We start from the raw sequence: 14,474 nt of genomic DNA on the forward strand, positions 1-14,474 counted from the left end.
AAGCCACATCATGGAATTTTCCAGAATGGCTTGACCAGTCTATCAGCGGCTTGGGCAGATCTTTCCCTCGATGATTCCACGAGGATGTATTTGTCTGCCCTGGGTGGCAGATCAAAGCCTCATCTTTCCAGAGCCCCTGGGGTTGTCGGTTCCTGAGGACCCCGGGGTGGTGGCCCCTCACCATCCATCCCTTCTCATCTCACATCAGCAGGGTGGTCAGCTGGGAAACCGTCCTAACACACAACGCCCCCTCTGCTGGGAGGGAGGTGGGGAGGTCCCTGGAGACCGGAGTTGAGTCCCGGCTGTGCCATGGACCCCCAGGGGACTCTGCACACGTCCCTTCCCAGCCAGGCCTCAGAGCCCTGGCACGGCCCTGGGGTCTGTCCAGGGGCTTTGCACAGTGACCATGCGGAGGCGGGGCTGGTCCTCAGAGTCCTGATCATCAGGGCACAGGAGGCGAGTCCACACAGCCGTGCATCCGGCCAGAGAGGTCCACACAGGCACGGTGCGGAGTCAGCACCCCTCAGGTGGCCCCGGGACCGTGAGTCCACCACACGGGCCCTCCTCCCACCATGTCCAGTCTCATCGTGGGTGTCTGAGGTCTGTGCTGTTGGCCCCTTTTACAGATAAACAAACCGAGTCTCGCCGAGGTCCAGGCCTTGCTCAAGACCACAAGCTTGCAGGTGGCACCAGCCACATAGGGGGCGCCCCCTTCCCACCTGTGTGGTTTTCCAAGGTAGCCAAGGAGATCCTCAGAGCCGGGGGCTCACCCGTAGGGGAGGGGTGGGAGCTGAACACATGTCCCTGCCAATGAAATAATTATAGAGTATGAAAACGGCTCAATTAAATCATTTTTCTTTTAAAAGTGCATATGTACAAACACTTAGCAATTAAGCAGCCAATTTACAAATAGCAATTTTCCAACTGCACTTGCCTTTCATATATCTATTTGCCGGATGTAGAGTCTATTTTTATTCAAAATTTTTAGTTTGAATAAATCTAGATGGGATGATCACTTTTGAGTTACAGTCAGAAGAACCTGGAGACGGTCTTAGCAGTGGGCAAGGTCAGGGTATAGGTTGGGAGGAGGCCTGGCCCAGAGGAGACCCTGGGTGATCTCTGTTCCCCTCCTCCTCTCTTCTTCCCTCTCTCTCCTCCATCCTCCTTTTTCCCTCCTCCCCTCACTCCTGTTCTCCCTTCTGGACATGCTCAGGTCTCACAGGAATTTTGACCATCCTGAGATGAATCGGGGAGTCTCCCCTCAACAGGCAAGTCCAGGGGGCACTTGTTGGCTGGTGTTGAAACATCGGGCACGTCTGACTGGGTTCTATGGGAAACTTGCCCAGAGATGGATACTTGCTCACTGCAGGTCACACAGCCTTCCTGTCCTGGTACCTGGCGGCACTGTAGGAGGAGGCAGCCTTAGATTCAGGGTTGGTGCTCTGGGGCTGTGGGGAGTTTAGAGAAGAATCAGGAATGGAAGGCATTTAACTGAGTCATCCGTGCCTCAAGCTTGGTGAGCGCATTACAGAGATACCGCCCTCCAGGTACCAAGAGATGGGGACCTGCCCTGTGCATCATCTGGCGTCTGGGGTGACCCCAGGCAGTTCTGATCTCCATCTCTGGTTTGCATACTGAGCGGTGCCTATTTCTGGCAGCCCCCAGACACACAGGAAGAGGCAGGGACCACGCAGCACTCCACCTTTCACTTTCCTTCCTTGGAATAAATCTTCTGAACATGGACACCGTCCCTGCTGGGCTTGTTCTTCCACTTGTATTTCTTTGAGAAACAGGTGGTCTGAGGAAAGACTGAAGTGAAATCTGGACACTTGTGTGGCCCCCAGGAAACAAGGTCTGCGTGGGTGAGGGTTTCCCCAAGGAAACCAGCCTCAGGGCGGGGAGGCCAGGAGGCAGGTAACAGGCAGGGACACCACAGGAGAAGGGCATGTGACTACAGCCTTTTCCATTCACAGGGGCCCCAGGGACCCTGACTGCATCCCTCTGGTGCCTGAAGGGGAAACCGATGCCCAATCCTGAGGGTGTGCCTGAAGCTCACACCCAGTAGCAGTGAGAGGGCTCGGCCCAGACCCCGACCACTAGACCTCTCGTTCCCAGCTAGCCGGATACCACAGTACCTCTCGACCTCAGGGGTCTCAGGACTCCCCGACCGGTGCCAGGTGAAGGGTGGCCAGGCTGTGGGCACAGGGAAAACGTGCTTCTCTGAACTCTCCCATCTTCCAGCCCCACTGCGTCCTGCAGGCTTGGTCGGGTGCTGCTGGGCAAGCCTCAGGTTTGTCCTGACTCCCAGTCCAGTCCATTCCTAAGCCACGCTGGGGGCCACACCCCATCTGAGCAGTGTCTCCCATGCCACTCAGGTCACCCTCCACCGCCTCCCACCATCTAACGCCTCAACTGCCCTGCTCAAGTGATTCCACCCCCCTGGGCACACATCCTGCCTTCCTTTCTGCTCCTCCCCCGCCCCGCAGTCACTCCAGTCTTCCTAAAGTAGCAGTGATGACGAGCTCCTACCTGCTGCTTCGAGACACTGTCTAACACGCCTCACCTGGTCACTCTGCTCATCCCCCCGAGACGGTGCGTTCCAGACGGGGACACAGACCCGACCACAGAGCCCCGCTCACACCGTGCAGAGCCCGCCCCGGCCTCAGTCTGTGTCCAGACCAGCGAGCCCAGTAGAAATAGGATGTGGATTGTCATGAAAAAGTAGAAACGGGTGACTTGAGAAGACCTGGAGGCTCCTGGAAGGTGTATTTCTACGGGAGAGGAGCTGGTCTGAAAAGGCTACAGACGGCGTGATCCCAGTACTGTGTGTGATATTCTGGGAAAGGCACAAGTATGGAGACAGTGAAAGGATCAGTGGTTACAGGGGCGGGGCGGGGAGGGAGGGTGCGCAGGTGGGCCCGGGTGATTCAGGCGGTGACACTGCTCTCCCTGACACCGCGGTGCTGGGTCCTTGTCGCCGCACGTGTGTCCATAGAACGTACAAGCCAAGAGTGGCCCCCGTGTGAGCTGTAGACTCTGGGTGACGATGCTGTCGCCAGAGCGGGCGCGCCAGCGGGAACACACATGCTGCTCTGGCGGGGAGTGGAGATTACGCGCGTGTGGGGCCCGAAGCCCCGGGAAACCTCGGTACCTTCCTCTCCATTTAGCTCTGAACCTAAAATTCCTCTTCAAAAATTAACTATTCATTAAAGAAACGGATGTGATGCACCTTAATAATAGACTTTGTTTAGTTCGGTATATCCAAAATACTATGTCAACAGGCAACCAATATGGGGTTCCCCAGTGGCTCAGCGGTGAAGAACCCGCCTACAATGCAGGAGCCGCAGGAGATGTGGGTTCGATCCCAGGGTTGGGAAGGTCCCCTGGAGGAGGGCACGGTGACTCACTGCAGTATTCTTGCCTGGAAAATCCCACAGATGAAGGTGCCTGGCGGGCCACAGTCCATAGGGCTGCAAAGAGTCGGACATGACTGAAGCGACTTGGTACGGAACCAACATGACATTATAATGGAATCTTTTGCATTCTTTTCGGTCTACTAAGTGGTGCCTGTAATGCAGGGCAGGCCCAGGCTCTCTGCGGCGTCTGGGGCCATTCGTGCCTGGTCCGTCCACCTCTTCTATCCCTGGCCCTGTCATCTTTCTCGCGATCCACGGTAGCCCCTCCGCCTGCTCACCCTGCTTCTCATGGAACCCCAGACCTGGCTCAAATGCCCACTCGGGGAAGGAGAAGTAATACCTCCCAAGACTGTTGCTGTTTCTGTGTGTGCTCAATCGCATCTGACTCTGCCGTCCCATGGACTGAGGCCCACCAGGCTCCTCTGTCCATGGGATTTCCCAGGCAAGAATGCTGGAGTGGGTTGCCAGTTCCTCCTCCAGGAATCCTCAGAGATACCACATCTTAACCCTTGAAGCCTGTGGATACGTCACATGGCAAAGGGGACTTTGCAGGTGTGATAAGATGGAGAGACAGGGAGGGAGTTCCCTGGTGGTCCAGTGGTTAGGCTACTTTCACTGCCAGGGGCCCCAGTTCAATCTCTGATCCGAAAACAAAGATCCCACAAGCCAAGCGGCTTGGACAAAATAAGAATGTGGGGAGATTGTCCTGGATGATCTGTGTGAGCCCTGTGTAATCCCAAGGGTCTTCATCATAGGAGTAAGAGAGAACTGGGACCATAATTGAAGGCAATTTGACTATGCAAGTGGAGACGGGAGGCATTTGCTTTGAAGCTGGAAATGGGGCCATGAGCCAAGGAGTGCAGGAGGCCTCTGGAAGCTGGAAAAGGCAAAGAAATGGATGGCCCCCACCCCGAGCCTTCCAGCAGGTGTTCCAGGGCATCAAGATGCCTTGATTTTAGTTCAGAAAACCATTTTGGACTTTTGATCTCCTGAGCTGTAAAATAATGGATGTGTCTTGTTATAAGTCTCTGAGTTTCTGGTAATTTGTTACAGCAGCCACTGGAAATTCATTCACCACCACCACCACCCCCACCTTGGGGATCACCAGCCACCCAGTCAGCACTGGCCGCCTCCTCCTCTGATCCTGTCATCCACTGGGACCCCCTCAAGGACAATGGAGATGAAGAGGGCCTGGGTGGAGGGCTGGTGGTGTTGGGGTGAAATGTACCCAATTCAGGAGGAAGAGTCGACAAGATGGGGGGGTCTGTGGATTGGCTGGGCAGTGAAGATTGCCGGGAGAAATATCAATAACCTCAGATATGCAGATGACACCACCTTACGGCAGAAAGTGAAGAGGAACTAAAGAATCTCTTGATGAAAGTGAAAGTGGAGAGTGAAAAAGTTGGCTTAAAACTCAACATTTGGAAAACTAAGATCATGGCATCTGGTCCCAGCACTTCATGGCAAATAGATGGGGCAACAATGGAAACAGTGACAGGCTTTATGTTTTGGGGCTCCAAAATCACTGCGCATGGTGACTGCAGCCATGAAATTAAAAGATGCTTGCTCCTTGGAAGAAAAGCTATGACCAACCTAGACAGCATATGAAAAAGCAGAGACATTACTTTACCAACAAAGGTCTGTCTAGTCAAAGCTATGGTTTTTCCAGTAGTCATATATGGATGCAAGAGTTGGACTATAAAGAAAGCTGGGTGCTGAAGAATTGATGCTTTTGAACTGTGGTGTTGGAGAAGACTCCTGAGAGACCCTTGAACTGCAAGGAGATCCAGCCAGTCCATCCTAAAGGAAATCAGTCCTGAATATTCACTGGAAGAAATGATGCTAAAGCTGAAACTCCAATACTTTGGCCGCTTGATGCAAAGAATTGACTCATTGGAAAAGACTCTGATGCTGGGAAAGATTGAAGGTGGGAGGAGAAGGGGGTGTCAGAGGATGAGATGGTTGGATGGCATCACTGACTCAGTGGACATGAGTTTGAGTAAGCTCCAGGAGTCGGTGATGGGCAGGGAAGCCTGGCGTGCTGCGGTCCATGGGGTCACAAAGAGCCAGACATGACTGAGTGACAGAACTGAACTGACCTGAGGGAGGCATGGGAGCTGGGCATGGCCCCTGGCCCTGAGACGGGGATGAGCATGGCTCCTGGACTTGAGCGGGGTGGCGTCCCGCCCCCAGAGTCTCCCAAGGTTCTCTGGATGTGTCCATCTGTCTGCTCTCTCTGTCTCACCAGCCAGCTTGCCACCCCCACAGGGCAGGGCAGTGTCTGTCCTACTCACCAGGGGATAAAGTGACTAGCGCACAGTAGATACGCGATACACATGTGGGGTGGGAATGGATTTGAATACAGAAATTTCAATTCCCAGTCCTGGTGTGACGCTTACAGCATAAAAGAACTGAACAAAAGAAACGGAAAGAGTTAAATGAAAGAGTGAGGGAATGAACGATCTGATGTCCCCAGTCCCTGGCAAGCGGCCTGGAACTTGGTGCTAACAGCCATTTGAGGAATTGGATTGCGCTGTCCTGTAGGGTGAGGCATTCCTGATGCTTTCGCAGCTGGACTCTACTCTGAGCAGACCCCATCTTCCCTGTCCAGAGAGGACAGGGGAGAGGGGGCCCTGTCCTTGGGCCTTTGCACCTGCGCCTCCGTCTGCCTGGAACAGGGCTAGCTTCTGGGGTTGTCATATTAAGTACCATACTGCCTTTAGGCGGAAACTGCGGTCCACAGTTTGGAGACTGGAAGCCTGGGTTCTGGGTGTTGGAAGGGTTGGGTCCTCCTGGAGGATCTAGGGGAAATCTGATCCTTGCCTCTCTCTGAGTTCCTGGGGGTGGCTGGCAGTCCTTGGTGTCTGTAGCTGGCACGCAGCACCCTCTCTTCCTTCCTTCCCGTCCCAGCCCAGTGTCTGAGGGGCCTTCCCTGCCATGCTCTGAGACAGCACTTACTACCTCCTCTGTCCTTCACCCTGTCTGCGCTTCTTCCCAGTCCTTGTCTCCTTCGACAGAGCTGTGTTTTTGCTTTTTTATCAGCCACCTCCCAGGCCCTGATAGAACAGAGATTCCCAGGCGGCAGGGCCTGGGTCCCACTCTCTCCCTGCTGAGGGCTCACACCAGCAGGTACCCTCGAGTGAGCAGGTGTGAACAGGCTGCTGTGGCCACAGATGGGGGAAGGGAGGCAGCTGGGCTGGGGTGTCTGGATGGAGGGAAGGGTAATTGGCCAAGTGTCTGGAAAGCAGAGATCATAGGTCTTAGAGGTGGCTTGTTGGAGGTGGGAGGGAGAGGGGAGGGGATCAAGAGGCTGGAGGTTGCCAGGCAAGAGCTTCCAAGCACAGCTGTTTGTTTCCCTGGGGGTTCTGGAATTTCCTGGGTCTTTAAATCGATTCCTCCCGTAATGGGCCTCCAGCTTCCTCCTTCCCCGAGGAAAATCAATTCTCCATGGTGTTGAGAGTAAGTGCTTCCCCAATGTCACCTGGGGAGGGGAGCGTGTAGAGTCAGAGGATCCTGTTGGGGGAAGGAGACTGGGGTTGGGCAGCCCCTGCTGGCGTTCCCGGGAGTCAGGGGGCACAGGGGCTGCTTTCTGTCCTGGCCTGGGGAAGGACTTTGTGACCTCAGGCCTTTGAGGGACCTGACCTCTGGGGACAAGGCGCCACTGAGCACCAGGGCCATAAACATGACCCATCTTTCTGGAGCCTCAGGGAAAGGGCAGGCTTAGGGAAGAGGCAGGGAGGAAGCACATCCCTGTAGAAAGGTGAGGCTGTCCTATGATGGGGTGCAGCTACAGCACTGCCGGTGGGGTGGGGCCCTCACCTGGGCAGCTCCAGGCCTCTTCCTGGACCCCGGCCGCACTGGGGGAGCCTGAGACTCACAGCCCGACCCAGCCCTCCGATGGGTCCAGAGAGGGCAAGGGGCTGCCCTGGCCACCTGTAGCCCAGGCCCCACACTGGCCCCGTCAATAGCTGGGATCGGCCGCCCTCAGCCCTGGAGCTCGGCTCCGTCCAAGCCTGTCTCAGTGGTGATCAGATGGACAGGTCCAAAGGGCACCAGCTCAGTGGGCCTCAGCAGCCCTTGGTGCCCGCTCTTGTCCATGTCCCCACCTCGGGGTGATCTTCCTGACCGGTCAGAAGACCAGATGCTCTGGGAGAAATAGGCCTCTGGGACTCCACATGTCGGTTTAGGGAGGGGGTGGAAAGTGCCAGCCGGGTTGGACTGTGCCTCCGGCTCTGTGGTCACTGCACTTTTTAACTAGCTGGTCCCAAGGAGCACTGCTCCCAGGGTCCCTGAGCTGAGCTCAGCTGAGGGTGCTGAGCTTTGACATGGGATTAATTCCATGTCCCAATGCGCTGGCTGCTGTGAAATCGCCCTTGATACCTATATCTCTTCCGCTGCTGTGGCTGCTCTGGGTGGAGGCTAGAGCTCGGGGGTTCCTTCCTGCAAAGCCCTTGCCTTACAGACAGGAATGTGGGCCCCTGGGCAGGAGGGACTGGCCCCCAGGCCCTGCTGAGTAGAGTGGGTGCTGACACCCACCAGCTGGCTCGAGGACAGGGGTCTGATTCTCAGGGCCCCTGGGGGCGCACGTGGTCAAGGAGGAGGGTGCAGCTTCCCGGAGGACCTCGCGGTCCAGAAAGGGCAACGGGCAAGCAGAGGGACTCAGGGCGGCGGGGAGCTTCTGTAGAACAAACAGGGCGCCAGGTGTTCGTGGGCGGGCTAGTGTGCACGTCCTGAGTGGGCCGCCTGGTAGCTGAGTGATCTCAGGCAGGAACAGCTCCCCTTTGGCCCTCTGCAAGATGGACATGGGGACATAATCTGTCAGGGTTTTCTGAGGCGTCAAAATAACGTGGCCAGGACCTGCGAGGCCCTTCCTAACGAGAGTGATGCACAGAACTCGCACAGACCGCGGACAGGTGGGGCCCTGTGGAATGCCCGGAGCAGGCGGCTCACTGGAAGACAGTGCTGGGTGTGCCCTGGGTGTCCCAGAGACCCCTGGCACACAGCGTGTGCCAGACACCATCAGTACACACAGGCGTGGTGGGGACCCGTTGCTGACAGCTGTTGTCCTGTCCCCCCAGGTCGTCGGACTTCGGGACGTCCTACACCAAGCTCACCCTCCAGCCTGGCGTCACCACCGTCATCGACAACTTCTACATCTGCCCGACTAACAAGAGGAAGGTAGGCGCTGCGCCCGCCGCCTCTCTGGGCGGGGTGGGGGGGGGGTGTCACCTTGCTCCTCTGGAGCCCTGAAGGCAGGTGAGGGGTCAACCTCTCAGCTCTCTGTGTCTCTCATCGCTCTTCCACCTGAGTTCATTTGGACAAAGAAGTTTAAAACTGCGGCTGGGCCTGGGGGCAGGGAAGGTTGTCCTGGTGTCTGTGTCTGCGCCTGCCCTGGGCCGGCCTCCATCCAGGCAGAGTAGGGCTTGGGGGGTGTAGTGCCTGCTCTAGAGGGGAGAAAGAGTCTTTCTGGCCTGGAGTCGTGGCAAAGCAGCGAAAAGCAGTCTGATCTCCTGCCTTTTTTTGTTGTTGTTGATTTGGTTTTTCATCTGAACTTTACTTTCTGTTTTCTTGGCCTGAAAGAGTCTCCTGACTCTGCTCTCTGCCTGGTTGTGGGTCAGGGAACTTGGCCATTTCCAGGTACTGCCACTCGTGCCAAGTTCTAAGAGAACTTGGGCTTTTGCAAAGCCAGGGTTGCCTCCTGGCCCCCTTAGGACCCCAGAATGGGTCAGAGGAAGCACCGCGGGTGTGTCCCCAGCTGTCCTGCACGCTTGACTCCTTCCAGAGAAACAGATCCGTGTCACAGAGAGGGACCTGAACAGGCCAGGCACCTCCTGGGGAATGGGGTGTAACCCCAAACTGGGGATTAGCACACAGAGCGTGATACTTGCTCGCACGAGGGCAGCTCACGGGCACGGATAGATGCTCTGACGGTGACTTTAATGGACAGGGCGGAGCCGCGTAAAGTCTGGGAAGGTCTGTGTAGGCTGAGGACATCCCAGGAAGGGAGTCACAGATGCCAGAGGGCTCCATGCGGAGGGCACTGGAGGCTGTGATTGTTAAACTGATGGTGGGTTACTGGGCCCAGAGGAGCTGGTATGTGCGTGCACTTGGCAGGTTCTGCAGGGATCAAGGCCCCTTTGCAGGGTTTTACGGAACATGGGAACTGCTGTGCGTGGCCATTTGCTGTCCAGGTCACCTCGGTGGCACCTTTTAATGTGATGTCAGCTTTCTGCAGGTCGTTCCCCCTCCCCTTTCCTTGACTTTTACTGCTGTAAAGGTCTCTTGATGGACAGAATGGGAATGCGGAGGTGGGGAGGGCTGCTGGAGGGAGGGGCACATCCATGGGGACACTGGTGCCTGGAGTGAGCTCCGGACTGAAGAGAGAAAGGCAGGGGGTGGTTTCCCCAGTGCCTGAGTTTCCCTAGACCCTGCCTGGCGTCTTCACATGCACAGTCTCACTCTGTTCCTGGAAAGGAGGGGTTAGTATCCCGTTTTCCAGGGCAGAAAACTGAGGCCTAGGAAGGTGAGGCTACCAGCCAATCATCACACAGCTGGTGGTGGGAGACCTGGATTTGACCCCAGCCTCACCCGGGTCCAAAGCTGGGAGTTTCCTTTGTGGAGAATGACAGTGAGTGGGAGGGAACGGCCCCCACCCACTACCACCACCACACTCACAGCATCCACAGCGCAGCCCCACCTGCCCCCGAGCAGTCTTCATCCCGCGTCTGACTCCAGCCCAGCTTGGTAAGAAGACAGCTGGAATCAAACCCTCATTCTGCTGTGAGCAGCTCGCCTTTCCTGAGTGCCGCCCCCACCCTCTGAGCCACAGGGCTCTCTTTGGGAGGGTGGTCAGCGAGGGATACGCCCAGGCAGCACCCCAGCCTAGCCTGGGCACAACAGCGTGTGGAGCATGGAGGCCCTTCATCGGCCACGAGAGCTGAGTGCTGGAACGGGCAAGGACAGACACCCTGCCTCCTGCCTGCTGTCTTCTTTCTTCCTGGGGTCACTGTGACTCAGAGGTGAGGCCAAGGAGGGCTCCTGGGGGCTGGTGCTGACCCAGGCTAGAGAGCCCGTCCACCTCTAGACTCTAGGCAGCAGTGGACACAGGAGGCCACACCGCTCATCCCCTTTGCATCCCCCAAGTTCTGTCTGTCTGACCAGCCTGGCCCTGAAGCCACCCCCCCAAGCTGTTGTTCGTGGTCCCTGTGAGAGGAGACCCCACTGTGCCTCACCAGCTGGAGTGTGACCGTGGCTCCAGGGCTGGCCCCAAAGGCTGTGTCCACCTTGGGAAACGAGACAGGCAGAGGCAACGGGGCAGACATGGAGCAGGGTGTCTCCGAGGCCAGGAGGTCAGGGGAGGCTTCATGTAGAGCCAGGCCTACAGCAGGAAGGACAGACAGACCCTGGCCCTGCGTGCAGCAGCCGCCAGGGCAAAGGCGGTGGGGTGGGCGTTAATGAGATGCTGGGCAGGAACTCAGCAAGGGGGCTTCAGACAGGGCATCCGAGCAGGCCAAGGGCACCAGGAGTGAGGCATCCATGCTGATCCCCCGGGGGCTCGGGCAGGTGGAGGTGGGGGGTGCTCCAACTGGGGCACGAAGCAGAGCCTCCTCTGCAGACAACATCTGGACAGGGGTGCAGGCAGAGAGAAGTTTGCATATTTAGAGAAAAGGAGAACACTGATCAGCGATGCCTTTGAGAGGGTATTTGAGAATTTAGCCTGGAAATACCGCTGGGGGTAGACATGTGCCCCGCAGAAGCACTCAGCTGATGCTGCAGGAATGAATGAGTGAGTGAGTGAGCATCACAGGCAGCAGCTGGTCCTGCTGAATGGATGCCATTGCCTCGTAGTTTTTTCTGATCCCCGGATTCCCCCTGCACCTGGGAGAGCAGGTGTGGCGCGCCCATGGTGTGCTGGGCCCTTCCTGGGGTTGCCTGGGGCCCCCTGAATTTGAGGGGGCTCAGGGAGCCACACCTAAACTGGGGACCCCTGTCCTCATTCCAGCTCTGACATGATCCCCCAGCCAGGGGACATCAGGGAGGTCCCCAGGTGTCTCATCTCTTAATGGGGTGATGATCACGGGAAGACGCGACAAGTGAATGCAGAAAGCACCTCGCTCATTTTACTGCCACTCAAGGTACATACTGACGGACAATTCCCCTTCCCAGTGCCTGCCACCTGTGATGTCACTGTGTGTTCTAAATGCACAGCCTTAGCGCTCAGCTGATTCTCAAGAAATACGGGAAGCAGAAAACCACAGTCGCTGTTACTGAAAAGGCTGATGTGAGAGCATGTCAGATGAAGAGCCAGAAGCCACAGGGATAGGGGAGGGTGGAGGAGAGACGTGGGGGCCACGTGCTGGTCTGCGAACTTCTGAAGGGTGGTCCTAGGGGGCGGGGAGCAGCCCAGGCACATGGCACACCGCGTCAGCGCTCAGCCGATTCTCAGGATACATGGGAGCAGCGGGCTGGACTGGGGCTGGGGTGGGGCCCCGTCAGGAAAAGCAGAAACGTCCTCCGATCATATCCATGAGTTTGCTCGTCTGTGCTTCCCGTTCCTCAGCCCCGCCCTGGCGATCGTGCAGAGTACACCAGGCCCTGGTCCAGAACCGGATGCCAGTCGTCATTTATTTGTGTGGACGCAGGGCATGACGGGGGTTTGCATCATTGCCTGTATTGCTCAGATGAGCAGAGACTCGCGGAAGCTGGGCGAGTTGTCCAGGTCGCCCAGCTGGTGGGGTAGCTCAGCTGTCACCAATGCAGTGAACATATTGTGTCTGTACTTGGCATTGAGCAAGGTTCGGATCCAGTTCTGCTGGAGGCCAGAGCATGCTCTATCACACCCTCGAGCTCACCGGGCACCCTACAGCAAAGTTCTAGGGAGCAGATGGGGGACCCATGTCGGTACAAGCCCAGCCCAGCCCAGCCCAGCCCGCTTCGCTGGAGGTAAGGGTGTCAGTAATGTGTGGTGGCTGGACCAGACCCCATCTGACCACAGCTGAGCTGAGTGACTCTGGAAGATCCCATTTCTCCTCCAGGCCTCAGTTTCCCCCTCTGTAAGATGAAGAGGTTGCACTAGGGGTTCTCCAAAGCCCCTCCCAGCTCCAGGATTCTGGACTCTCCTGGGCTCCTCCCCGCGGAGGAGCAGCAGGTGGGGAGTGAGATCCCCCCGGGCAGAGCCCAGACTCTGCTCTGTCCACCGCGTGTGCTGGCTTCTCCACAGGGGGCAGGTTCCACCAGGTCTCCACGTTCCATCTCAACACCAACCCCCATCCATTCAGCAGATGTGGGTTGAGGTCCTACTATGCGCCAGGCGACAAGCTTGCTTCTGGAGAGTGAGAACCCTCGGTCCAATCTTACAGATGTCAGATTCAGATGAAGCACCTACTATGCGGGACAGATACCAGACGTAGTTTAAGTACCTGCGGCATGGTGCAGATATCAGATGCAGATTAAACACCTCTCTGGGCCCTGGGATACGGAGGTGAGCTGGACAGACAGTGCAAACCTTCTTGAGCCTTTGAGGCTCTGGTGGAGCCCTGGGAGACCGAACCTCTCTTCCTGCTGCATTTCTGTGGGAGGAATAAGAACAGGGCCCAAAGTGAGCCCTTCCGGTGCAAGAGGTTACCCCAGCGTGAGTCTGATCTGGGAAAAGACCGGGTCCTTTATCTGCAGGGGCGCCTGCGTGAGCGTGAGTGGAGGGTCTATCTCTGCAGTTACCAGCAATGGATAGGTTTTGCAGAAGATGTGAATGCTATTAGGAGTCCATTTAGCAACAATTACAGGCTAAGCAGCACTTTATAGCTCCTTAAGAGACCACTTTGCAACCTGTCTTACAAAATGAATATCCTTTTATTTTTGTCTTGCCTGTAGTATAACCAGAGCTCCCGCCTTGATACCCATGGGCACGACATTCTACCATTGTCACGGCGTGACCTGAGACCCTGGGGGCCCTGAGGACCCCTCAGTGTTCCCGTATGCCTTCTGTGCTGTCTGAATTCCTGATTTAGCTTTGGACTAGAGCGTGTTTCTGACTCGGCCCGGAAAACCCCTTGGCAGGGCGAGAGGGTGTGCAGTCACAGCCCAGGGGAGCTGGCTGGGACATGGAATTGCTTTCAAGTGTCATGGTTTATATTAAAAATTCATGTGAATTTTCACTTTACTTCATGATGTATCAGCGCTGGTTTGAATGCTAAAACCACACACAGAGACACACACTTTCAACAGAAAAAATCTCTGTTAACCTGATGACCCAGGAGAAGGCTCCAGTTTTAAGCCTCAGGACCCCTGGCCCAGCCACCAGCAGGTACCCTCCTGAGGCCTTGGCTCCTCATTTGGGAAGCACGGGGTCAGGACAAGATCTCCATCAATTCATCTACTTGTTCATTCTGCTCACTCACTCGAGACGTCCTGAGAAACTGCCACGGGCCAGGCACTCAGGATGGAAATGAATCAGGCCACAAATCTCTCTCTCTCTCGAAACTCAGTGTCACAGAGTACAAACCGTGGCTGGGAAGAGACTGGTCGTCCTGAAGAACGGCATGAGTCCCGAAGGCCCTTAAAGTAGCAGGCCTCGTATTAGGAGTCTTACGTAGGCTACCTCTGATCCCCGCAACCCCCTGTAAAGTCAGGGCTTGTACAGCATCTCACAGGCGAAGGAACCAACAGGTCTAGGGTCTTCCCTAAGGCCACACGTGTAGGACAGGTAATGGGCACGCTCTGTGTCTCCATCTCTGCCTCTGTCTCTTGTTAACAGTTGTTTTGTGGCTTCGGTGTCTTCCGTCATGTCCGACTCTTTGCGACCCCAAGGACTGTAGCCGGCCATGCTTCTCTGTCCACGGGGTTTCCCAGGCAAGAATACTGGAGTGGGTCGTCAGGTCCTTCTCCAGCCTCTGTCTTTATCTCTCCTCAAATACTTGGGGTTTTGTCCCAAACCTAGTCTCCAACTCTGAGCCCCCTCGCTAGTATAGAGACCCTTCCCGCTGTAGAGACCCTGCCCCATCCTGGAATGCACACCCCGCCCACCTATCTGTAGGCCCCGCCCCTCCAGCGCAGAGGCCC

At 56.4% G+C, this 14,474-nt stretch overlaps 1 protein-coding gene across 2 annotated transcripts in view; it reads left to right on the plus strand.

Moving 5' to 3' along the window:
• The window catches only part of SORCS2 (sortilin related VPS10 domain containing receptor 2), a 489,434-nt gene that overhangs the window by 291,629 nt on the left and 183,331 nt on the right, over positions 1–14,474 (plus strand). For both annotated transcript variants that reach the window (XM_042251675.2, XM_027971238.3), the window contains exon 3: positions 8,495–8,594. In XM_042251675.2, coding sequence (XP_042107609.1) covers positions 8,495–8,594 — 100 coding nt within the window. The remainder of the gene's footprint in view (positions 1–8,494; positions 8,595–14,474) is intronic.

This window comes from Ovis aries, chromosome 6, assembly GCF_016772045.2.
Source record: "Ovis aries strain OAR_USU_Benz2616 breed Rambouillet chromosome 6, ARS-UI_Ramb_v3.0, whole genome shotgun sequence".
Taxonomy (NCBI): domain Eukaryota; kingdom Metazoa; phylum Chordata; class Mammalia; order Artiodactyla; family Bovidae; genus Ovis; species Ovis aries.